The following is a 25,872-nucleotide window of genomic DNA, read 5'->3' on the forward strand; positions in this document are numbered from 1 at the left end:
GTCGTCTACAAGGAGCAGCCACCTTCTCATCTCAGCCAATCGCTTGTATCGTCCCCAATTCCGTAAATTATTAAAGCCACGTCTTCCAGCTCCCTGATCTCTTCCCGTTACTCGCTGAAATGTACATCTCTCTTCTTTCTGCCAAACCAGTTTCGCCATGTTCTTTGGGGCAGAGAAGACAGAAAGGAAAGATACTGGGAAGAGGTCAATGTGCCAGTGATTAATGAGCTTTCATTTAAATTCCATGTGAAGTAAAGAGTTGACTGGATGAAAATGACGTCTTTTGGAACCAGCGAGAGCAAACTGGAGAAGACTTCCCAGTGCCCTTCCCCTCATCAGCTGGGACCTCAGTGTCTGCAGGCCAGCCTCCGACATCACATCTTACATACTAATGCACATGGATACTCCTTGTAAGTGTGTCTGGGCTGTGTGTGTGTGCTGTGCGTGTGCTTCCATATTCACTTTGTTTTTGCCTACAAGTGTATGCCATTAAACGTTGAACCCACTTGTTGAGAGCAAGTGGTCATCTTACTATAAGCTTCCTCCTATGACGGGGCTGGTACTTCATAGTGTGTTTCAAGCATTTTTATTCTTACATAGAATGCGGATGGCCTGTTCGCATCAAAAATTCTTGTGGAATATATGTATGTACAATGAAAAATGATGCTCTACACCAGAGAGTGACACAGTATTGTACACTGACTATACTTCAGTTTAAAAAAAAGCCCTCTTGTGCATCCATTCAAGAAAACCCAATTAACCGACTGAAATATCATACTTAAATTACAGTGGAATTATATGTCCCCTCTGCTTAAAACCATTGAAACTTGTGGCACATCACATCAATGAAGGATACTTCATTTCCAAACGGCGCACGTGCACCAAGCGTGAGTACTAATGACTAATGACGGCCTTTCAGAAGCCGTCAGTGCTAATGGTTTCGTGACCTGGGAAAACTTGACATGTGCTCTGTTTATATGGGAAGCTGAGACCACATCGATGGTATAATATTTCTGCTCATATACACAATGCCTTCTGTGGTGTTCCATCTAATCTCGAAAACAAAGATAGCTTTTTGCATGGTCGTCATGCAGAGATGAGGTGGGAAAGCACTTGATCTTAGCCAGAGGCCGAGAAGCGATGAGGTGGGAAATCAGATAGCATCACGCTCCACTATCACAGGACAAGAAGGGCACTTAGGCCGATCAGTAAGTAATGATTCATAACATTGGAGCTGTGATGACCAGAGATTAGGGGACAGCACACTGCGGTGACTAGGAGAAGGCGATCTTCCTCGTTCTCTCCTCTGCCACGTCTGTCTTTACCCCACACTGGTCCACTTTGCCGTTTTGTGCCACAATCTGGCATAAACAAATTCGCCCAGAACGAGGTCTGTAGAGGCACATTTCTCAAGCCTCCTGGAGCCGCAGTTTCCTCCCATCTAGAGCATCTGTCACGGTTGTCCTGAGATGACACAGTCCCTGGATGGATCTGGAGCATCCCTCACGGTCGTCCTGAGATGACGCAGCCCCCAGATGGAAATAGGTCTCTTCACCGTAGCCTCTTTGCATCCTGTCCTGGTGCAAAGGGAGGGCACTTCTGTCTTGCAGTCAATTTCTCTCTCTTAACATTCAACACAGGGCTGTATGTTTCCTTGGTAAATCCTGTTAGTACCTTAGATGAGTACTAATGATACGTACTTAAAATATAAGTTCGTATCTGTTCTATCGATACTAACTGGTTAACCATGAATGGAAAAAGAAAGAGTAGTAAGAAAAAAAGAGAATGTGGAAGCTTCTTAAAAACCAACATTAGGTCTAAATGTTCTTATTTCCTTCCTAATGTTTTATATGAAAATTTTTACAATATAGTGATTCTTCTTTCCAAACCACTGCCTCCATCCTCTCGAGATCGAAATTGCTTTCAATTTCCAATGATCAAATGGTGTATTTACCTTAAACTAACTTCTTCAAAAGGCAGACACTTGATATGGTGAAGAGTCCCTCCAGTATGACTGAAAAAAATAAGTATCTAAAAGTTATAAATGCTAAAGCAGAGAGAGATCCTTCCTGCCTCACATCCTATACTCAAAACAAACAAATTTTGCAGCCTCTTGAAGGGAGGGAGAGCGTCCACTTCAAATGTCCAAATAAAGTTTAGCACTGAAAGCTTTAATTGAATTTGAAGGCTTCCCAGTTCTAGTCCTCTTTCAAGTGAGCTTTTAAAGAAATGTGGTGGAAGAAACTCTGGAATAAGCAAGTGGTCGGCCCACACCATCGAGCCACCCAGCCCTCCGCCAGTCCCAAGGATGCTGCCACCTGTGTGGTGCTGGGTGACTGGTCCCAGGGACGCTGCCACCTGTGTGGTGCTGGGTGACTGGTCCCAGGGACGCTGCCACCTGTGTGAAGTGCTGGGTGACTGGTCCCAGGGACGCTGCCACCTGTGTGAAGTGCTGGGTGACTGGTCCCAGGGACGCTGCCACCGGTGTGGTGCTGGGTGACTGGTCCCAGGGACGCTGCCACCGGTGTGGTGCTGGGTGACTGGTCCCAGGGACGCTGCCACCTGTGTGGTGCTGGGTGACTGGTCCCAGGGACGCTGCCACCTGTGTGAAGTGCTGGGTGACTGGTCCCAGGGACGCTGCCACCGGTGTGGTGCTGGGTGACTGGTCCCAGGGACGCTGCCACCTGTGTGGTGCTGGGTGACTGGTCCCAGGGACGCTGCCACCTGTGTGGTGCTGGGTGACTGGTCCCAGGGACGCTGCCACCTGTGTGAAGTGCTGGGTGACTGGTCCCAAGGACGCTGCCACCTGTGTGGTGCTGGGTGACTGGTCCCAGGGACGCTGCCACCTGTGTGAAGTGCTGGGTGACTGGTCCCAGGGACGCTGCCACCTGTGTGGTGCTGGGTGACTGGTCCCAGGGACGCTGCCACCTGTGTGAAGTGCTGGGTGACTGGTCCCAGGGACGCTGCCACCTGTGTGGTGCTGGGTGACTGGTCCCAGGGACGCTGCCACCTGTGTGAAGTGCTGGGTGATGGCTCGGAGCCTTAGGTCCAGTCGTGGAGGGGAAGCCATGTGCTGACTTCAAAAGAAGTTTTATCACCAAATCACCAGATGAGGTTACAGGAAACCCTCTTGATTTTCACTCAGCAAAGCTTGCATTGCTCTCTTCCCCACGCCCTCCATCCGCGTATGTTGTAGGATTAAGAACTGACACCACGTTGAAGAGAACTTGACAGTCAGGTGGGGATGAGGGGCTTCGGTGTGTGAGCGTGTCTGTCCGCGGCAGAAATACTCAGGGTTCCCTTACTCTCCCCGTGCACGGGAGTGAGCAGGCGCCGGAAGGCTGCCGCCCTCCCTGACTGTGCCCCGGATCTGCCGCTGCACCTTCACCCACCGGGGTCCTGGCGTGCCCCCAGGGTTCATTCTGCCCAGGAGAAGGGGGCGCGGAGGCAAGCTGAGTTCTCAAACAAGACTTAGAAGCAGTCCACACTGAGGATGTTTGCACAGGGTTTCTCAATTGCATAGGAAACAAATCCACATTTAATCTGCGCAGCCCTGCCCCCCAGATCTGGGGCCATTGTGAAAGAAAGGAGAAATTTCACCGACCTGTGAAAGGGGTAAACCGGAATTTCTAAGTCAGGTGGGATGCAGACAACAGCTTCAATGTCCAGGTGAGGGCACCTCTAACGCGCTGCATCAGAATGTGTCTCTGCCCTGGACTGCACGGCCGGGTCACAGCGCTGACCAGTCCCCGGGGGAGGGAGGGACCGTCCACAGGGAGCGCATGTGTTTCAGAGGGAGCCCATGTCCGGCAGCTGCTTCCCCGCACCGGCAGCCTGGAAGATAAGGATGTAGGAGCCACGGCCCCTTGCCCCCGTGAGACATGCCGGGTACAGGTGAGTTTACAGAAAGAAGCCGAAAAGGCACCCACTGTCCTGGCAGTTTGATGCCACCGGCTTACCCCCAATATCCCGGCGGCGGCTGAGCCAGAGGCGACCAGCCTAGAGGGACTGTGACAAGGTCTGTGCGTAAAGAGCACTTGGCATCTTGTCATTGAGGCAGGCTCTTCAGCATCTCTTCCCAAATCACACTTAGGGTCTGCAGGAGGGCGTAGGTCATCTCAGGTTTCCGAAAGGGAGTCAGGGTTTATAAAACATTAGAAAAGACTTGGCTGCATTTTTCTCTTTTTTTTTTTTTTAATTTTTTTTACTACATCTCTCTCTTCAAATTATCTTGGAACCAAGTCCAGCTCCTTGCTGTTGTCTTTTAAATTGTGACATCCATCAACCTACCATAGTGAAACACAAAAAATTAAGTTGTACGTGTAACAGCCTCCTGCACAGATATGTATACACAGGTTCATGCATGTTAGAGGATGCCTGTCCGGTTACTGGCCACGTGGTAAAGCACAGCCCGCCTGAAGGTCCTGCCTCTTCCCTCTACGGAGCGGACAGGGCACCCAGGGGAGTGCCAGGTAGCTGTCCCATTAGCAGGAGCAGGGGTCTCCTCCAGGAGTCTTGGCACGGCCGTCCCTCGGCCTCTGCCATCTGGATTGCCCTGCAGCCAGCTGGGTGTGTCAGCCGCACAGTTTCAACACTGGTATCTGATGGGAGGGACGTGGTGAGCAGGTGTCTTCCCCACACAGATGACACTGAGGTCCCATCCCGGGCAGGTGCCAGCCAGCCACACTTCAGTGTCCTGACTGCCCACAGCCGCATCCAGACCCTGCAGACACACAGAGGGCGAGTCTGTGCTGGCGCCATGGAGGGGGTGCCTGCCCCAAACGTGCCCGTGTTCAGAGCATAACCTCCCAAGCATGAGACAGTCACTTTCACACTTGTCCATCCCACAGCCCCTCTAGTCCCCCTGCAGACGGAGCTGGTGCTTGGTTCTCTCTCCAGCAGGTGCCATGTCCTGGACACAGCGCTGGCCTCTTCCCTGCGACCTCTCCTGGAACCAGCTCACACTGCCCAGGGCTTCGGTGGGTGCCCTTCCGTGGAGATTCAGAGATGGGAGAGGGGGAAGTATTCACGAGCCCATCCGGGTCCCGGTGCGGAAGTCAGAGCCCTGACGTGGCAGCAGCCCAGCCCCGACGGACACCGGGCGGCTCTGAGGAGCCTTCAGAGAAGACTGAAGTCAGTGGCCCAATGAGCCATCCTTCAGAAGGGGACGCTGTTTCCTGTGAACTGAGGTGTGACTTCCTCTCGTCCTAACACCCCTCCCCACATGGTGGAATGCTTGAAGCAAAAATAAATTGAAGTCACGACATTGTATATCAACTATATTTCAATACAAAACAAAAATTTTAAAAAATCCATACATTGAAAAAAATGAAAAAAATTATTTATAAACTTGCAGTCTTGTCTTGATTCCCTTTGGGGAGGGAAGGGTCTGGGACGCAGCCGAAGGAGGTGTCGCCTCTGTCTCGGGCACAGAGACGGCGTGCGGCCACATGTGATGAGAAGGCACAGCCTGGCCTGTAGCGTGTGTGGGCTTCACCCCTGGTCCCATTCTGCAGCTCAGTGACTGGGGCCTCCTCCGGCCACACTTTGCACTGAGGACCAGCAGTCTCAACATCCGTGCCAAGTGCAGCCCAGCCTTTGTGCAGACCAGTGAACGTGCTCAATTCTCGGTTAACGGCAGATGAGTGGTTGATGGTATTACAAGAAACAGAGGGACTGACAGCAGGGAGGACAGGTCAAGTCTTGGACCAGAAGACCTGAGGTTGGCTGTGACATCAATTGTGCATCAGTGAGCTCTTAGCAAGTTGTGCTGCAGAACAAAAACCCCCAGTGCAGTGGTTCGGAACAATGCACTTGGCTGTGGGTTGGCTGAGCTCTGTGGCTCTGCTGTGCATCCTGGGTGCAGGTGGGAGTTACTCCAGCCCAGTTAACCACTGCTCTAGCCTATCTCTGCAGAGTTCCCCTCTCTGCACTTTTCCCGTAAGTGCCATCATGGGACGTGTGGTCGTCTGTGACTGGCCTCTTCCGCTCAGCATGTGCTCATCCAGGTTGAAGCCCGTGTCATTCTGCATCCCTCTTCGTGGCGGCCAGTATCCCACTGTGTGGACACGCCCCCTTTGTCTACCCACTCACCTGTCGGTGGACTCTGGGGAGTTCCATTTTGGGGGACATGCTGCCAGTCTCTCAGGTATGTACAAACAAATATTGCCCCCCAAGGAAACCGAAATGTACTTTCACTGTGCTCCAACTACCATAAGGTCAGATCTCCTTGGATTTTGACAACAATATAACACAGTGGTCCAATATTTAAACAGGTAACTGTTTTTTAATTCAAATTTTCTTCTCAAATAACCACTTTCTCAAAAAGAAGCTAATAACCTTGTGGAGAGGGGAGGAAAGCAAACACAGGGGATAAAGGCAGGGAAACTATTGACTGTAAAGAACAACAAAATCTTTCCCCAGGGCCCCTCCCACCGCACGTCCAGGCTCCGGGGAAGCCAGGCTACTGACACGCCTGACAGCAGAGGAGCCGCGTGGAAAAGCTGCTCCAATTACTGGCTGCGCTTGTAAGTGGAAGCAGAAAGTACCAAGCCGTTTGCTCCATGGCTAGACAGGGAGTGTATAATGCATAGCGCTGCGCAGGTTCTGTCATAGCCTCAGCGCTAAATAAAACGGCCACTGCTCACGAGGACTCCGTCAGAGGCCCGCGGCGGGGTGGGGCGTAAGTAAGGTTCGTGGTTCTCTCATTTTATTATGAGAATTAATAGACTCACTCGCTGACCTTTGCTGCACGATACTGAATCTACTTAACTGATGGGCACCTGTGATGTAGGAGCCCATGCCGGGCAATTATACAGACATACTTGAAGTCACTTAAACATCAGTTTTTATTCTTGTATTTTTATAGGGACAGCCATGAGAGAAATACTGTCATTTTCTATCATAAGAGATTTGGAAAAGACAAATTCAAAACATGAGCTACTCAAGCTGCGTCAGGAGCAATCTCCTCTGCGTGGCATTATACCTTCATTGTGTGCATTGCCAAAGGGAAAGACACTTTTTTCCTGAAAGGCCATCATTTAGACCTTAGATTATTCCTAAGCTTTTTAAATCCAGGAGGCAATGAGAGGAAACCAAGGGTTTAGTGAATTTTTCACTCTGGAAAACAAATAAGGAGAAGCTCTTCTGCTGGTCTGGGCGGCAGGACACCCACCAGCTTGGCTGTGTTTTGGAGCAATGTGTATTGAACGCTGTTAGGTGAGCCGTGTTTCTTAAAGGGTTTGCTTCCAAATAGAAGCTTTGGAGGGTGGGGTGTGTTTACACCTGCCAGGTGCACACTTGGTGTCTACAGTGGTGTTGGTGCTGCAGCCCCGGGAGCCAGCTGCCTACGTGCCACCGTCAGGGGCTGGGGTCCCGGGAGGAAGGTGCTGGGCGTCACACGTGATCTGCCCTTTCATGAAGTGGCCGCATGAGGACCCCCATCACCAGGTGTGCACTGATGGCAGACGTGCTATTGTCGGTAGTGGGGGCAGTGAGGTCAACCAGTTTAGCGTCCGGATCCTCTCATCCGGGCTCTGAGCACCTGGAGGACAAGGACGCCACCAGTGACACAGTCACCTGCCGGGGCTGCCAATCCCACCTTCCGCTGACCGGGACACCTCAGCCCTGAGGGTCTGCGTCTTTTCCCACTGTGTTTCCAATGCCCACAATTGCCAAAACCTCGTCTACACCCATGGTGCACCCCTGAGGCTGAGCCCTGTTATCTCTGCTGCGAGTTGTCCTGGTCTCTGTGTATCTGCCGCATTTACCCTTGGCCGCAGGAGCCCCTCCGGCCCCAGTGGTCAAGTGAACACAAAGCAATCGAAACCCTGTGGACTTCCACCCGACTGGGGCTTCCGGGGGTGGGGACTGCTTGCCCTGGTCCCCCTTGCAGACCCAGAGCCTTGAAGAGAACATAGAGCAAGAACGCAATAGATGTATCTCAACATCCAGGATCCCGGGGAGGGGCCGCCAGGAAGAGAGACGTCCAGGAACCCAGGGCCACCTAGCGCGCACATAGCCATATAGGGTGGGGAGTCTCCCACTCATTGTCCCAGGGGTCCCCAGTCCTGCAGCCCCCCCACCTCCCACCTGGCAGGTATTAGGGTCCTGGGTCTGCTCCCCTGGTGGCTGGGCGGGGCCACAAGGGATTCTGCCTGGGGTCCGGGAACACAGCCAGTCCTGGGTGCGAGTAGGACCTGGGGGGAAGGAAGGCACTTCCCTGCGTGTGTGGCAAAGGCCACCTTTGAGATACGGCTGCTCCCCTAGCCTGGATCCCCACAGCGAGCAGAGCCTGGCATATGGGAAAAGCAAGACCCACCTTTGTTCATCCTTCTAAGGCCCGGGTATCCGGATTACTTGCTCCCCCTGCAGAGCCCTGCCCGCGCTGACGGCAGGCAAGACCCCGGCCTGGCCCTGTCCCCAGCTGACCCTCACCCCGCTCTCTCTGTGCCTAGGGTCTGCACTGACGGTGATGTCACAAAACCCTGCGTGGCCACACCCCAGGGCGGCCAGATCATCCCCTGACTGCCTCCCTCAGCCCAGCGGCCCCAGGTAGCCAGGGACGTCCCTCCTGCGGCTCTCTACATGGGGAGGAACTCCTTTCCTTCACTCCGCTTAATGCAGTTCAATAGCCAAGGCTCTACTTTAAAAACCGACTCTACTAACCCTGTGGAACCAAAGGAAAGAAACCACAAGGTTCACGATGCAGGAAGTTCGTGAAGCCTTGTCCGTCCCGTATGCTGAATCCTTAGATGATTCTGGACCCGAAGACCATCCTGCGCTGTCTGCACCTGCACCTTGTGGGCTTTCAGCCTCCAGCTTCGTAACAACTTTCCTAATTTCTACTCATTCGTTCAAAACACCATTGTTCGGAGCGTGTATTTAGATGAGAAATGAGACAAAGAGGGTTGTCACTTAGTGGGCAGGAAGACCCTTCTGAGAGCTAAAGCGGGAGCTCGGAAAAGGGAACAGAGACGTAGCGGACGCTGCCACGCGGGGAGCAGGGGACACTGGGCAGCAGACACCTGGTCACCACACCTGCCCCTCGGGGTCCTCGCCGCCGGGCCCCCTGTGCGCTCTGCACCTCCAGCCCCAGCAGAAGGATGCTTTCCCGCAAAGGAGAGCGCCAGCAGAAGGCTGTGGACCGGAGAGGAACGCACGTGCCTCTGTCTCTCCCTCCGGATGTGGCTCCCAGCCGGCATGCTCCTGCACCTGCCTCCCTCTCTTACCTCCGCTCTGCCCACCCCAAGTCTACCCCCTCCGGGCCTGGGAAGCTGCCAGTTTCTGTGGGGACTCTCTCTCCTTTACACCTTCGGTGCTTGACTTAGAAGGCTTCTGGAGCTGCTCTAAGAGTTAGCCCTGCTCTGAGTGATCATGAGTAAGAGGGTGTGAAGAGAGGGGTTTGACAGACAGACTATCACGCAAAGTGAGACACTGGGAAAGAGAAATGGAGAGTTTCACAAAACTACAGGAGTCGGCCTCGTGGCTGGAGAACGCGCTGCCCTCTTTGAGTGTATAATTCAGGTTTCTGGTGGAGTTGGGAAGGGAAGATTTGGCATGAAGACTTTCTGGGGGGAGAGGGCGGTAATAAGTGTGTTTGAGGAGAGGCTGAAATCCATGAGGGAGACACCAGCCCCTCCCCACCAGAGGGTGGGAGACCATCCCAGGACAGTCCAGCTTCAGCAATTTTCCTGACACCTGGGTTTTTTCCCACCAGCCTAGGGGGTCGGGAGGGGAGCTTGGGAGGGGTGGTAATGCCCCGAGGAGGCAGACCCAGCCCCCTCCCCGGCCAGCACAGCGGGACGTGGGGGGTGGGGGTGCTCAGTAGCAGGGACAGCTTTAGCTGTTGGGTCAGGAAGGTGTTTGTGACACATACTCTAGGACATCATATTCCCTCAAAATTCACCAAAAACCCACGGGAGCACTAGTTTTCTTCTAGCAATTGGGGGAGAACATCCCCGCTGCACTTTGAAAACACAGTGTGAGACTAAACTGAGCCGTATTTCGGTGCTCCCCACCTGGTCACCTCATTCAAAGGGCAGGGTCCACCAGAGGGCCTAATGGATCCAGGCGTGCTCTGCCAGCATCTAGAAAATTCTAAGTCCTAAACAAAGGCCTGCTGATTTTAAATGTTCAGATGAAAGCAATTTCCACTACCAACCCCTTCCCCCCGCCGGCAATATTTGCAGACCTGGGCATTTTTTTAAAGTGATGGGGCAAACCTCTAGCACAGTGAGGGCAGAGATACGGATTGTAACTCAATTATTAGCTTACTTTTGAAGTGTTGGAATTCACAGCTTTGTGCAGAGGAGTAAGTAGCCCGAATGTTAGAGACACTTCTCAGGGAGAGGTTTTTCTATTAAAATGGAGCTACTCCTTGCGATGGATAAGGGCAGTGCTGTCTGAGCACGTCCTGCCGCACACAAGGGTGCAAATCAACACTCGGACAGGCTCAACATTTGTTTATCTTTGTTCATGGTCCCTGCTTCTTTTTGTAAAGTCTCGTAAATTTACTTTCCCTCAGGTGTTCTGACACTCTTCCTACTCAAATTAGTAACTTCTGCTGTGTTATTAATTTACTTAGAAAATGGAATACACTAAGACTCAGGCCTTTACTATAAACATTATTATGCTAATAAGAGTCAGTAAGCATTTGGGTTGTTAGAATCGGTCAGGTCCTCCTCTCCAGATTGTGGTGCCAGGAAACACCCCCACAGCGCACTTGGAGCAGCTGGTTCCAGACACACCCGATTCCGGGGACATCACTGCCCTCCACTCGGATGGAGGGGGAGTCCCAGCCCCATGCAGGGCCAAACACATGAGGCTGAAATCCTTCCCACCCAGTTCCCTTATGACTCAGTGAGGAAGGCTGGACAGGTGGGTGCTGAGGCAGGTGCTGAGAGCCGCCGCCACGTTGCGCAGGTGAGGGGAGGCCTGGCGCCCACTTCTGCCTGGGTTCCCCACGTTCACATTCAGGCTGAGGGCCCTCTGGGCTGAGTGAGTGTCACTGGGCTGTCTGCTCATCTGGGGCCTGGGTTAAGGAGGTTCCTTCCCTTCTCCTGCCCTGCGGTGGGTCTCCTCACCAACTGGGCACTTTTAAAACATGAAGGCTTGGCCGCTATGTTTCATTCAGCAGGAAGTGGTCAGAGTAGTTGAAATCCTTTTCTCTCCCAGTCTGTGCATTTAGGCTCCAACCCAGCCTCTGTCCCTGAAAGCTCAGCACGTAACCGTAGCTCTGAATGGAGCACCTTCTGCTGTTCAGGGGTCCAGCTGGGAACTGTAGGAGATGCAGATTATATCACAGGGGAGGAAACCCCCCCGAGTGGTGAAACCCCTGGGTGCAGCTCCTCTGACCTGCTTGCAGTTCTCTCATTCCCCTCCCTCCACCCCCATGCACAGGTTCACGTTTCAAAAGTGCCCAGTCAGAGGGTGCCGAGGACAGAAATGGGGTCTCCAGCGTTCCAGTTCTTGGTGCCCTGTGGATCTGAAACCTTCTGAATTCAGACACTTACACAACTATTGCTCCTGAGCAGAGTCCCCAGTAAATAGTTTCCTCTCATCTCAAAGTATCACCCACACAGTAGATGGAAATTGAAGAGGCCTGTTGCCTGGGGCACAGCCATAGAACTGACCAAGCACAGCAGACAAGACCTCAGCTGAAGCCCAGCTCCCTCCTGCTTTTTGCTTTCATTGTCTTTGCCTCACATGTCACGTTCCACAAAAGAAGAGCATTTGGTAAGCACAGACCAGACCACTGGAGCCCTGTGGGTGCACAGAGCTGACTGTATTGACCACACTTTGGTGTAACTGATGGAAATAGCGTGCCTCACCTTCAAAACTGAAGATGCTCGTTGCAGGTTGGTAAATATTTAAAATGTCATTTTTTAAAAAAGCACTTCTGCAAGTCAAGTTTCTAGACTTTGAATTGATGACTTAAAAACTTCAGAGAAAAACATAAATGGAGAAAATGCAATTTTACATGCTATAAACTACTTTAAAAAAATTAAGAGACTAACAAATTCTAAGACTTTTTGTCAAGGGATAATATATTTTTTTTAACACATATAAAGTTTCTTTATAAACTGTCTGCCTTTCCAAAGAAGAGTATGTATTCAGAGGGTGTACAATTTGAATGTAGATTATTTTAACATGAAAAGTGATTACATGAAGAAAACTACTGAAAGCCTCAGGAAAAGTGACATTTAAACAACATGAGCCATTTGGAGTGGATTCTAGCATTTGTGGCTTTTCCTACAGAGCAAAGCAAAATATATTTTTGTATTTGCCAGCATGCACCCAAGTAAAAGTGTTTGTGCCAAAGTCTCCATTCCAGAGCACCCCCAGTGGGGCAGTTTTCACTGATGTTGGTGATGGATCAAGTTTACCTTAGTCTTCACACACTGGAGAGCTATCAATTCCAGCCCATCACGACGTGGGTGATTAGGAGGTAGCACATCCCAACCGTGCAGGAGACGACCATCATTGGGAAGCCCAACCTGAAACACAAAGAAAAGTGAATTCTGGTGTCTGGTGTCTGGAGAGTACTGTGAGACCTAGATTATTTTATGATGTTATTGCAAACGAATGCAGCCTTAGGAGATTCCTGTTTCCACCAAGGTAATTACCTCTTATTTCTAGAAATCAAAAAGTTGGGCTCAGCCTAGATGATCTGAATGCATGCCTTCATTAGATGGCCCCCATTGTGTGCCATTTTATTTGAGACTTGCTTTTAGCTTGCACATTTTTTTTTAAGCTCATCTTTTTTCTTAACATGTCCAATTTTTATTTATTTACTTGGGAGAGGTAATTTATTTATTTTATTTATTTATATACAGATACATATTTTTAGTGGAAGTACTGGGGATTGAACCCAGGACGTCGTGCATGCTAAGCACTCACTCTACCACTTAAGCTATACCCTCCCCCCAAATTTGTAATTTAGAGCCTCGATTTGTTCATTAGAGGGTTGGTTTTGATGATAACACTTACTCACAACTGCCAATGTCATGTAACTGAGCCATGATTTAAATTTCTGATGTTCTGTGCCTGCATCATCTTTTTTTTTCCAGTGAAGTTGGATGTTTTATTTCTGTTACCTTTGTATTGCCAACACTGAGTATGGCACCTAGCATAGACCATATTAATTTTGTTGAATAATACACAGTTCCATAGATTTTTTCATACATATTATTATAATCAAAAATATTTTAAATAAATGAGTCAAACTATCTGTGTGATAATCTTGTGATCAGTGTTGAACTTAACTAATCAAATAGAACAACTTGGTTTTTAGAGAAATTCTTTTTTTTTCTTTTCTTCTAAGAATCTACATGAGTGATATCATATGGTATTTTTCTTTCTCTTTCTGACTTACTTCACTTAGAATGATCTCCAGGTCCATTCATGTTGCTGACTAAGTTTTATTTATTTATTTTTTGTTATTGACATATAGTCAGTTTACAATGCTGTGTCAGTTTCTGGTGTAAAGCCCAATGCTTCAGTCATACATGAATACACATATATTCGTTTTCATATTCTTTTTCACCGTCAGCTACTACAAGTATTGTCCTTGTAAGAGAGCTGATTTAACCCCAGAAATGTCACATTTCCATAGACCCCTGAAATTCCTCATGCTGAAAGCTAGGGGTAGCTTGAGAGATAGGATTGAAAAATAATCACTTGTCTAAAGAAGGGAAGAGGGGAGAACAGGATTTTCTTCCGTATTCTGTGAGGTGCAAGGTGTACGTGTAGGCATGCCCCAAAACAAAAGTAAGTCACTAGAAGATGAAAGTTTCCCTCATTATACGTGTCCCACAATGTACCTGTATTTCCACAAATTCCCATCCTGACTAAGAAATCCCAATAGGTCCTCACTTGGCGTTTGGAATCCATGTTTTGAAGCCATCGCTTAACGCTGCACTGTCACTGGGGGAGGTCCCTTGTAACGGTTACAATTTTTGTTCCAAAAGGCTTCAAAATTCAGTGGCAGGAGTCTAGTGTGTGCTAATAATAATAAAGATTATGACATTCTTCCTTTCCCTGTGGGGATGTGGGGAGTAGTCTCTCAGAAAATAATGTCTGCAATTTATCCTAATTATTGAATTCTGGAAAAATAAAATCCAGGGACAGTATTGGGTCAGTGCTCAGCGTCAAAGCCATCACAAAACCTTCCTTCCGCTGTGACAGATTGTACAGAGTGAGCCAGTGTCGGGTAAGATGCGGAGTACGTCAGCCCGGGCGCTGGGGCACCTGGCCGTATTTCAGAAGCAAGTCTGCCTTGCCAAGGGATGGATCCCATGAAGAGTAGACCTTGCTTTGAGGGAACCCTAGCCCAGAGGAAGTTCCTTGTGGGACGGCCCTGCCAGGCTCCTGTCAACTGATAAAATGCACAACCTAAAAGTTGAGAGCTATTTGGTGGACGTCCTGGGGACTCAAGCCCTGGACCCCGCCTCTCGGATAGTTCTAAGAGACTGTTCCACCCAGGCAAGGGAGAAGGCAGGGTACGTAGGAGTTTTTTCTAACAAAGACCAGGTAGTCAGAACATCAAAAGACAACCGCTAAAGAAAACCAGCCATCTCCAGTTAAGGAATTTAGCCCTTTTCTAAGTATGGGAAGGTGCAAAGGTCTGGGCTCACTGAAATCACTCCTTTGATGTGCACCTAGCTGTCTAGGGCCAGCGTCTTATACTTCCACATGCTGAGTTCCCTCCAGGGGCACAACCAGGGGTGTCTGCAGAGGCCAGGCTGCCTGCTTGTCTGCATCCTGAGTTCCCTCTGCTGTCAGGGGAGGGGTGGCAGTCATGTCTGATGACTTGACGGCCACAGCATCCTTTGTTTACTGCCACAGCTGTCAATATTTTTCATTGACACTCCCAAGTGAGAGCTGCTGGTGTCTCAGGGATGGCACCAACCCAGAGACGGGGCCTCGTCTAGGGACTGGTGCATTTAGACTCTCAGAAACACAACTGTTCACTGAGTGTCTAGACACCGTGAAGGTCCTCACACAGCGACCTCGTCAACTGCTCACACCACCTTCTGAGATTGGTGTCATCATACCCACTGCATAGATGAGGTATGGAGAAGGAAGCGGATTTGCTCAGGTCACTTGGCAACATTTGTTATGGTGCAAAAATCTAAATTCCATCCGTCTAGCTCTATAGACTGCATACTCTTAATCACTACTGAGCCTCTGCGGGTACAGGTAAACCGCACAATGCAGATACGCCCTCAGAAGTAACTTACTGAACGTCTGCTGTTCACTAAGGACCACGTAGATGTTATTTATCATTTTCTAAACACAATAAGGCAGACCATTTTACCTCTATTTTATAGAAGAAGAAACTGAAGCTTGGCTATATTAAGGAATTTGACAAAGTTTGCCACTGCTAAGAGGCAGAGATGATTTTCTGGCTTCAAAACCCACATGCATTTTCCCATGAGATAGGGACCACAGGATGCCGGTTCAGGCCTCTGCTCCTGTCCAGCTGCACGACCTTGGGAAAATATTAAACATCTGCCTGACCCAACTTCTTCATCTATAAAATGGTAAGTAGGTACAACAGTATCTACTTACTAAGGTTATTATGAGGATTGCATGAGTTTACTCCCTTAGACCTTGAGTTTAATCTCTCCAACCAGTGTGTGCTCATATAATGAGCCCTCAGCAGATGTCAGCCACAGGCCGCTGCTCCTCAAAGTGGGGCGCCTACCCGGAGTGCACGCTGACTGGATTAGAAAGTGCACAAAATCAAAGGATAAAGCACGGAGTGCCTGTAACTGAAAAGAACAAATCTGACTCCATATTAGATCAGCTCCTTTGACTTTAACCCTGTGCCCTGTTTACTAGGCTCCGACTTGCTCGCTGTGCACCTTTTGTAAAACAATGTTGCCTTTAGCCAGAAATAGACAGGACAGCCTGTTCCCAAGGCTCTGAGCTTTAAGGATATTAACACTTCCTCACTTATATAAAGCTGACAAGTTGCAGAATAGAAAATAACATTTGTCTTGTTAGAGATTTCACAGGGGCACCATGCCCTGACCCACATGGACAGCTGCAAGAACAAAAGAATTCCTACACCAAGAAATCTGCAACAACCGAGCACACTCCCTCCCCTTTTTAGGAGCCTGAATTCTGACTTGAGTAAGATGGTTCTCCAAGACATTAGTCTGCTATCCTCTCAGTCTGCCGATTTTCCAAATAGTCACTATTCTTTGCCCCAACACCTCATCTTCTGATTTATTGGCCTGTTGTGCTGTGAGCAGAATGAGTTTGGACTCCGTAACATGCCTACACACACACACACACACACACACACAGGATTCTTAGAGAAGAGAATATAGTTGCTTTACAAACAAACTATATGTCAGGCTTTTGGCTCTGAAGCAGTATGGAGCTGCACTTCCTCCTGTCCCTCTGATCACAGCTTACACGCCTGGGCATTACATATAAAACACATACAAGGAGACTGCAGATGAAGAGAGGAAAGCGGTCCAGCTGGGGGCTTTGGGATTGTGAGGAATGACATAGCGATGAGTTCCCTTCTTGTTTCCTCATTTATCCCAGACTAAGAAGCTGGGAAGCGTTAACAGCTAGAAGACAAAAACCAAAACAAAACAAGAGAAGTCTGCTCTCTCTAGCCAAAGGACCAGAAAAGGAACAGCACAGCAAGACAGGAAACTTTTACACAAAACTGCCTTATTGCAGTCAAGTACCACCGGGGAAGCAACACTGCAGCCCACCAGCCCCCGCCCCGCCCCCTCGGGCGACGGCCCGGGGAGAGCCGGCACCTCCACAGGAAGGCATAAAAAAGAAACAGAGAAACTTTTAGAGGTAATCAACAGGAAAAAAATAAAATAGCAGATATAAGTTCTAATGTATGAATGGAAGAGAACGGGTCGGGGGAAGGAGAGAGAGAGAGGCTGAGAGATAGACAGAAGGGAGAAAAGGGGTTATGTCAACTGTAAGCTTTAGCACTTTAGATTCCAGCTGCTTTATCTGTTAGTTGGGTTACGACCTGCAAATAGAGAATAGTACAGAGATACTCGCATGTGCCATAAAACCCCTGAAAGAGCCCTTAACCCATAAAGATACACACAGCTGGGACTCCACGGATGGAAAATGTGCTTTTACAATCCAAAAAATTATTCATTGAGGTAAGCTGCCCCTTTTTAGAGAGGAGACAGCAAACGGAAGCCTCTGAACACAAAAAGAACCCTCTAATGTGAGGGTCAGAGCTAGCAATGAAGCTGGGCACTGCCAGCAAACTGCTCAGTAACACTACCTGCCTGAGCATTTGATGGGTCAAGACAAGGATGCGGGCAGCTCTCTCCAGTGGCCCCCCTTCCTGGGCTGAGCCCCCGCTGCTTTTTTCTGTGGGGGTGCAGTTTAGCTTGATTGGTGTTTCAGTGCTTCACTCTCTGCCCGATGAAAAGTCTGCTAGAAGGAGGCTTATTTGGGGAGAAGACAGTCATGACTTCCTGTGGCTGCCAGCAGGACGTCAGACACACACATTATGCTCCACTTTGCCAGGAGCCTCTACATTTCCCAAAAGATTCATTTGTCTTACTCCCCAAGTCTCTCAGAAAAACAATACCTTCACCAAAGGCCTAGGAAAAGCGTGTTTGCACACCGTCCAGCTCACATTATGCGTTCATTCCCCTCGGGGATTATTTTCAATCCATCCTGGCTCTAAACATCAAATTCTGTCACCAAGGACCAAAACACTCGACTGTCAAAAGCACAAATCAAGATGCAAGATGTCACAAAGATGCCCTGACAAATCCTACGTTAGATGTATCCAGTTTTAGGTTAAAAACATGCCTGTGATTCTTACGGTTACCCGGGGAGGTGGGGAGGGGGTGGGAAGGGATAAACTGGGACTTTCAGATTTGCAGATACTAATTACTACATATAAAATAAATAAACACCACAGGGAACTACAGCCAATATTTGTAGTAACCTAGAATGAAAAAGAATATGAAAGGGAATATGTGGATGTGTATGTGTGACTGAAGCATGTGCTGTACACCGGAAACTGACACAACATTGTAAACTGACTCTACTTCAATAAAAAAATAAAAACCGTGCCTGTGGCGACACACAGGAGCTTCCAGACTGCATGCATGGAGGCCAGACATGACGCTGAGAGCTGAGCCCCTCACGCGGAAAGAGACCTGGTTTCCCAAAAAGAATGTTTACTAATGAAGTCTCCTACTTCCGTTTTAGACTGAAACCATTCCTGCTACTTTTCCTTCCCAAAAGGCTTTGTAAGACACCGTTTCCAGTTCTTAATCAGAAAACCATTTCACTCTTTCCTTTCTACGAAGATAAAGCATGCTCTGAGCAGAACAACAGCTTCTGTTTCTGCAGGCCCTTGGAGGTGGCACACAGGCGCACACCAGCTCCCACAGCCTGCCGCCTTCCATGCTCTTCAGCCCCTTGCCTGTCCTCGGGCTGCTCGGGGCCCCAGGACAGGGGGCCCTGTCTCCTCGTCAGCCCCCTTGGAGACTTGAACGGCCGCATCTCCTGGGTCTCCCGGGGTGATGCCTAGCTAAACTTCACGGAAAAAGAAGCTTCCTACCTCACAGAAATAAAGCCCCATTGTCGTACTTCCCACAGAGAGACGGGGTCCAGGCGGGGGAGAAGATGGGTAACCACAGGGCGTGCTGAAGCAGAGAAGGCACATTCAAGTGGGGAGAAGGCCTCTGCCACCTGCAGCCCGCTCCCCGTCACACTGCAGCTAGTGGCCGGCTGCCAGCCCCAGTGTCCTCGGGGCGAGGCCTGGGGACGATGTCAGGCAAACGGCAGAAATCACAGCAAGGAGCAGTGCGAGGTGAAGGGGCAAAGCTTGGGAAGGAAGAGGCATCTGAGGATACAATTCTAAAAATGTGCTTTTGTTCCATCGGAATAGACTCCAGTTTGGGTGGTTTCCTTTCCACGCATTCAACCTTATGAAAGGTATCCACCATCTTGAGCAAATAAAAGACAAAAAAATGAAGAAAGTCATGTCTTGGGCTTGTTCTTTCTCAGGAAAGGCGTTTTCGTTGCACACTCTGCAGCCCCCTCAGCCAGCTCGCTCTGCACCCCATCTCCTGACCAACACCCACGTTCTCAGCCACATGTAGGGCTGGACTCTCCTCTCTCCCCTCAACAGACCTGCAGTCAGCCAGCCTCTTGCTTCCTTAAACTCAACCCCATGTTGGCAAAGCCCCTTTACGTGCTGAGATTCCCCACTGAGAAAAAATGGAGAGTCACACAGTCCTGTAGATGCCGGAATGATACGGATACCCTCCCTAAAAAGTTCTGTCCAGTACCTCTTCTAAAACTGCCTGGCACCTTCTCCCACATTGCCACATTTGGAGTTTGACCTTAATTATGCATTGGTGTTTATAACTATGCCTAGGAGATTGCAACTTCCCTCGCTGAGCAGTGACTGAAGGCCAAAGTTGGCCTGATGTATGATCACCACCCTCAGCCTCCAACATCAGACAATGCTGGCTCTGGGGGAGGGCACAGGTCAGTGGTGGAGCATGTGCCTAGCATGCACAAGGTCCCGGGTTCAATCCCCAGTGCCTCCATTAAATAGGTAAATAAATCTAATTACCTCCCTCCCCCCAAAGTGTATATATATTTAATAATAAAGAAAGAAAAGTAATAAAAGGAAAAAAGAAACACAAGGCCTACTTGAAAAGTTTATAGAGTGCACATGTGTCACCCACTGGAGCTGAACCCCAAATGTCTGCAAGTCCTGGTGGACTCCTTCAGTCAGGCAAGTGTCCTGGTTATTTTTCCAAAGTTCCACTGGAGAAACTGTCAGATCAGGTGTACTGTTGCCCTAAACCCCTCTAATTTTTCATGATATTAATACTGGGCCTCCCCTGTCTACCTGTGAGACCAACCAGTGTTGCTAACGGCCCTAAGGTCCCTGTTGTCTGGAGCCCCGCTGTGGTCGCCAGCAGGTAGGGGGCCCAGGCACTGCATGCTTGGCTGAAAAGAGTAAAGAGTTTCCAGCAGTGCAGGAATTAGCAACCTGGTCCAAATGAGGGAGCCCTACAGCTGCCGGGCCCCAGTCTGCATCTCCCACTGCAGCCGCCCTCAGAGCACTGGTTCTGTTTCTCATTGAAAGGATCTTGCTTAAGTGATAAGACTGTTTCTTTTATATTCAGAAGAGGCAGATAAGAATCTAAACAGAAGACGTCAGTCAAGTGCTAAGTTTCAGATCCTACCCCTCAGCAGCAGGGTCCACAGGGTACCCAGAGTCCAGCTGAGGGCTGCAAGTGCAGTGGCCCCGTGGCTCAGTCTCCAGCCGAGCGCCTCCTCCCCACACCCGTGTCTCCCAAAAGTGTCATTTAAATTAATGTCTTGGCAAAACTGCCAAGTATTGCTAGTCATTCATGGAGGGGCATGGCCAGTACGGTAAGTCCGCCAAAAGCCAGCATCCTACTATACGGAGGTATGGATGTTTCCTCCCCTGGGTATGATGGTCAAGGCTCCGTCCCCAAGCTCAGCCCAGCCAAGCAGTACGCCGCAGAGGCACAGGTCCCAGGGCAGGGACCACGACCTGCAGATGACTGCCACTCAGCCAGAGCTGCTGCTGCAGATCTTCAGCGGGGCTGGTTCTGAGAACTGTCTCCATGCGTGTGCCAGACTTGAATTTACAGTCCGAGAACTTCAACAGAAATCTTGCTTAATGCCAAATGAAGGTCAGTTCATTTTGGCAGTGCCATTTTACAGGAACCACCAATGTCCATTCTGCCCACTCCCTGCCTCCAAAGTGCAGTGGTACATATGAAAACCAGCACGCAGGGGCCAGGACCCCAAAGCGGTCCTCCTTGGCGGGAGCTGCCGTCAGCTGCATTCCCCCTCCAGGGCCTCCTCTCTGTGCTGTCTCCTGAGAGATGCCCGCTCCCAGGCTGCAATATTCCTGGGTCCCTTCAATCCTGAGCTTTTTCCCTGGGCAATCAGCAGGAGGATGTCAGACTCTCATTATGCACCCTTATCACGGGCCATCAAGGCACAGGTCCCCATTGGAATTTTCGAGAGAACAACATAAAATCTAATCACTCTCTTTATTCCTTTGAGAACTACTTAAGTTTAAAAAGCTAAAGCTCTAAGCATTCTTGTAAATAATGAACAGTACATATATGTAAATTTAAAAATATATGTGCAGTAAAAAAAAAAAAGATCTATCAAGCCATGAAAGACACAGAAGAAACTTAAAAGACCTATTACTGAATGAAAGAAGCCAGTCTGAACAGGCTGCAAACTCAATAATTCCAACCAAATGACCTTCTGGAAAAGGCACAGCTACAGAAAAAATAAAAAGGTCGTGGTTTCCAGGGGTTTGGGGAGAGGGAGGGAGGGAGGGATGGAGCACAGGGGATTTCTAGGGCAATGAAATTACTCTGTATGATATACTGTAGTATTGGCTACATGTCATGCGTCTGTCAAAACCCACAGAATATACAACATCAAGAGTGAGCCCTAATGTAAACTATGGACTTTGGTTGATAATAATGTTCCCATGTTGGTTCATCGATTGTACCAAATACGCCACACTGATGAGGGGTGTTGAGGGGAGGGGAGTACACGTGTGTGGGTGGGGAGGGCTATATGTGCGAACTCTGTATTCTCTGCTCAATTCTGCTGTGAACCTGAAACTGCTCTAAAAGAACAAAGTCTATTTTAAAAAAACCTAATTACTCTCTAATTATGAAAACATTTTCTCATCTTAGTGCTTAACAGCATGTATTGTTGGGTTTCTTTAATTAAGTAAACTTAGGGACATAAACAGAAATTTTCAATGAGTTTTCAAAGTACCTGAAAAATTCCATGAAAGAGAATCCATACCCATGCTGCTCTGCAATTCCGGCACAAACCACGTTGGCTGATGCTCCGATCAGTGTCCCGTTGCCTGGAATCAAAATTCAAAAAGTAGAGCAAAATCTCAGTGTATCTTGGTGGTAGGCTTCTGTTCTCTTTTGTTCTAAAATATCTGGCTCATTACGTGCTTTTGATTTGATGATTACTTTACAGGCACTGCCAAAGTGATTGCTATGCAAATATCTGCAGAAAACAAACAAACAAAAACCCACTGGCAACCAAAAAATTAATTCACCGCTTGCAAATATAGTAAATTTATTTACGGATAGGGCTGCTGCTGTCGTATGGGATAGGAAAGAGGAAATGGTAAGGAGAATTGGCAAATCACCGTGGGACGTGGTGGCATACATCTTTTAAAGGAAAACGCAAGTCGGGCCAACATCCACAGGAGAGAACGTTCATCTTCAAAGCAATGGAATCTCAGACGAGAACCACCTTGCTTGGGACTCTGGACCTGGACACATACCAGGAAACCCTTAGTGTGGGTGGAACGATGGATGTAAACAAGGCTATAAAATGCCTTTCTGGGTGGGCCTTTGTGACAGCAGGCAGGATCTGCAGGGAGAGTGTGTACACGAGGGTGGCCTCACATTGAGGGATGGGGGCCAAGCCCAGCGCCCGACACAGTGACCAGCTCAGGGAAGGGTGAATTTACTTGGTCGAGCCATCCGCATCGCCTGTCCCCAGTGGCAGAGGTCCATGCTCAGGGCTGGGTGCACAACTCCGGCTCAGCCCAGTTAGTTCAGTTCTGACAGTTGTGCGTGAATCGCTGGGGACTGTGAACTGGGAGGCACAAGTCTGGAGCTGCTGACAACGGAGGGGCCCGAGGGAGTGGCCTTTCTGAGACTGGACACCAGAGCAGGCGGAGGAGGACCAAGGAAGCCGGTGAAATGCAGCTGCCCCCACATCGCCCTCCCACTGTCCTGAAACACGGCCAGGCTGCCAGCGCGAAGGCTCGCAAAGAGCCTCATCTCACCCCCTCCACCTTTACTCCATGTAAGGGTTAGACCGGGCTGTCAGTGAAAACCTTTGACATAGCCCATTTATACACTTGCTCTAAGGATGAAATATATTTGATGTGTCCAAAGTATAAGATTTTGGATCTTAAGAGTGCAATAAAAAACCTACAGGGTCTCTCCAGACCACCGAAGACCACCGAGCCCACACCTTGGGCAGAACCTGCCTCCTCGAGGTCAGCCCCGATCTGCCTGTGGTCACTGTGCTCCTGGTGTCCCATTCTGTGACAACACCCCTGTTCCTCACTGTAGTTCAAGTGCACGGCCCCACCCAGCGTTTTAGGAAGGGTGCGATGGAGGTGGGAGGGCAGTGGGAGGGCAGAGGGAGCAACCCCATCACCAAGGGCAGAAGGACAGCTGCCCCATACCGGGGGGGGGGGTGCGTGACAGGCCAACACACGAGTTGCTGTGTATGACAGACTTCAGGGCGGTGACAACGGAAGCACAGACCCTGGCTGGGGGACAGACCAGGCTATAGATGATACTGGCTGCTCCAGGTGGTAGGATGATGGATGCGCACCTCCTACCCCACAGAGAGGCCGCACCTTGGTCCTCAGGAGCCGTGCTGTGTCATTATGCTACCACGTACGGCCAAAAGGACTACATACAGGTCGTTCAGGCTACAGACCTTGAGGTGGGCACTACCCTGACTTATCTGAGGGGACCCAATGGAATCACATGAACCCTTAAAAGTAGAGAACTGTCTCCAGTTCTGGAAGCAGAACAGAAGCCTCAGAGGGAGAGCAGGAGGGATCCTGGGGGACCCCTGGGGCTGCAGCAAAGGGCAGGTGGGAGAGACCCCGCGGAGGCAGGCTGGAGGGGTCCGGGGGTCATCCCGCCATGAGCAGGATTCCACACACTAGTGCTGGTTTGAGATGTACCAGACAGGCCTCTAAGGAGCTGAGGGCGGCCTCAGCTGACAGCCAGCTGGGGGCTGCAAGGAGCTGGATTCTGCCAACACCTGAGTTAGCCTGGGAGCAGACATCCCCAGAGCTACCAGGAGGGGCGTAGCTTGCAGACATTTCGATCACGGCCTCGCGAGACCCTAAGCAGGACCCACCTGAACCACCCTTACCCGGAAGGCAAGAACTTGTAAGATAACAAATCCCCTAAGCTTGTCTATTCGTTATGGCCAGCACTGACTTGGATTTCCATCTCAGTTCGGAGACTGGCCTTTATCCCACCTGCTCCCCGACACCCAGATTTCCATTAGCTTCTTTCTAACTTCCCAACCCTCAGCAGGCTCTCCCTCCCACCCCAAGAAGCCACTCTCCACGGAAATCAGCTCACATCCCCCCGGGTTTCCCAGGGAGCCTGTTAGTGGGGAGACAGGATGTGACACCAGGTGGGAGACATGCAGTGGGCATGAGATCAGAGAGGCAGAGGGCAAGTGCTCAGGGGGCTGGCTCATCGGGGCTGTGGCCAGGCAGGGCAGCCCCAAGGAAGCCATGGGTGACAAAGTGACTTAGGAGTCTCCAAGGAGAATGAGATGAAGGAACGCACAGGCCTGGGTGAGGGGTGAGTTCTCCTGGAGAAGGAGTTGAAAAGGAAAAGACCAGATGTCTGCTAGTATCCCCTTGGGGCCAGAAGCATCTAAGGACCTGAAGGGCCTTTATCATCTCATCTTTGCCATGACTCTCGAGGCCCCCAGTGTCCCCACGAAGAAACTGAGGAACAGAGAGGTAACATGCTGAGTTGTCGGGGTTGGGAAGTGGTGGGGCCAGGACGCCAGCCAGACACTGTGACTCCAGAGGAAGATCAGAGAGGGCGGGACTCGGGCTTCATGATGCAAGCCTGAAGCCATCCTGTAGGCAGTTGTGCGGAGCGTCTGGGGGCCCCCAAGCAGGTGGCGATGCTGGCCCCAGCTAGGAGCTGACACACCGATGCCCCATCCCATCACCCTGCCAGCCAGCTGACCCTTGCTCTAGGCAAGAGTCTACACTCTTGCAGAACCATCCTGCCTGGGGGTTATTTCCCAGGGCCTGATGAGTCTGTTAGTACAGGAAGGCCACGCTCCTCAGAGGACCCTGCCCCGCTGGCCTCCACCGCAGAACACACACTTCAGCAGTCGGGCCGGGCCTGCTCTGCCACCCCGATTTTTCTAACAGGTTTACAAGACTTAACATGGAGAGCTCTGCTTCTGGACAAGAGAGGCCTTCACACGTGATCCAGGGTCACGTTCACATGTGAGCTCTAAAAAGGCAACCCCCTCCTTCCCTCCTATCAGGGATTAATGACTGGAAAAACACTCCTTTCGGCTACCAATCAAGATTCCGGAGTAGGAAGATGTGGAGCTCCCTTGCCCTTCAAAAACACATCAAAAATACATCTACACGTGGAACAATTCTTACAGAAAATCAGCTGAAAGCTGGCAGAAGATTTATTATACAAGCAAAGAGGTAAGGTCCCATGTACTCCAGTAGGACCAAAAAAAAAACAAGGTACTGGGAGGGGACTAGCACCCTGGGAGGGCGCTGTGAAGAGGGAGGTCCACATGGGTGGCCCCTTGCCCTGGGAGCTCCGCGTGCCTTCTGAGAGAGGGCTGCCAGCACACACAGAGGGACTGGAGGGGCCTGAACTCTCCTTGCAAGGAGGTTGCTAACAATCAGGGCAGAGAGAGACCAGTGCTGACAAATCCCGCCTCACTGCACTTCCAAGCCAGAAACCGGCACTGGGGGCAGGGCTGCTAATAGGCAGGAGCCAGTCACTGAAACTCGGGCTTCGGTGGGTAGGTTCTGGGAGAGGACATGGTCTAGCTGCATGAGGACAGCACAGAGGGCCTAGAGTGTAGCCCAGAGCCCATCATTAGTGGATGCAGAGTTGGGCACAGGTCTGCCATAGGAGCCCCATTATCAGCGCGCATAGGTCCCCAAAGGAGCACCGTCCTCAGTGTGGCTGCCAGCAGGGCAAGGCTCTGGTGGCGGCAGGCTTTGTGAGCTTGCCCATGGCAGAGGCGGGTGCAAGCATGGGCCTG

General features: G+C 50.2%; 1 protein-coding gene across 6 annotated transcripts in view; it reads right to left on the bottom strand.

The window, feature by feature from the left end:
- Positions 1-25,872, bottom strand: part of OCA2 (OCA2 melanosomal transmembrane protein) — a 278,029-nt gene that overhangs the window by 89,752 nt on the left and 162,405 nt on the right. For 4 of the 6 annotated variants that reach the window (XM_074363384.1, XM_074363381.1, XM_074363380.1 and 1 more), the window contains 2 exons: positions 21,820-21,913; positions 12,387-12,497 (listed from right to left, as the gene is read on the bottom strand). In XM_074363384.1, the coding sequence (XP_074219485.1) occupies positions 12,413-12,497; positions 21,820-21,913 (179 nt within the window). In that variant the 3' untranslated portion in view covers positions 12,387-12,412. The remainder of the gene's footprint in view (positions 1-12,386; positions 12,498-21,819; positions 21,914-25,872) is intronic. The other 2 variants (XM_074363382.1, XM_074363383.1) reach the window with 2 other exon arrangements.

The sequence above is a fragment of the Camelus bactrianus genome, chromosome 5 (assembly GCF_048773025.1).
Source record: "Camelus bactrianus isolate YW-2024 breed Bactrian camel chromosome 5, ASM4877302v1, whole genome shotgun sequence".
Taxonomy (NCBI): Eukaryota; Metazoa; Chordata; class Mammalia; order Artiodactyla; family Camelidae; genus Camelus; species Camelus bactrianus.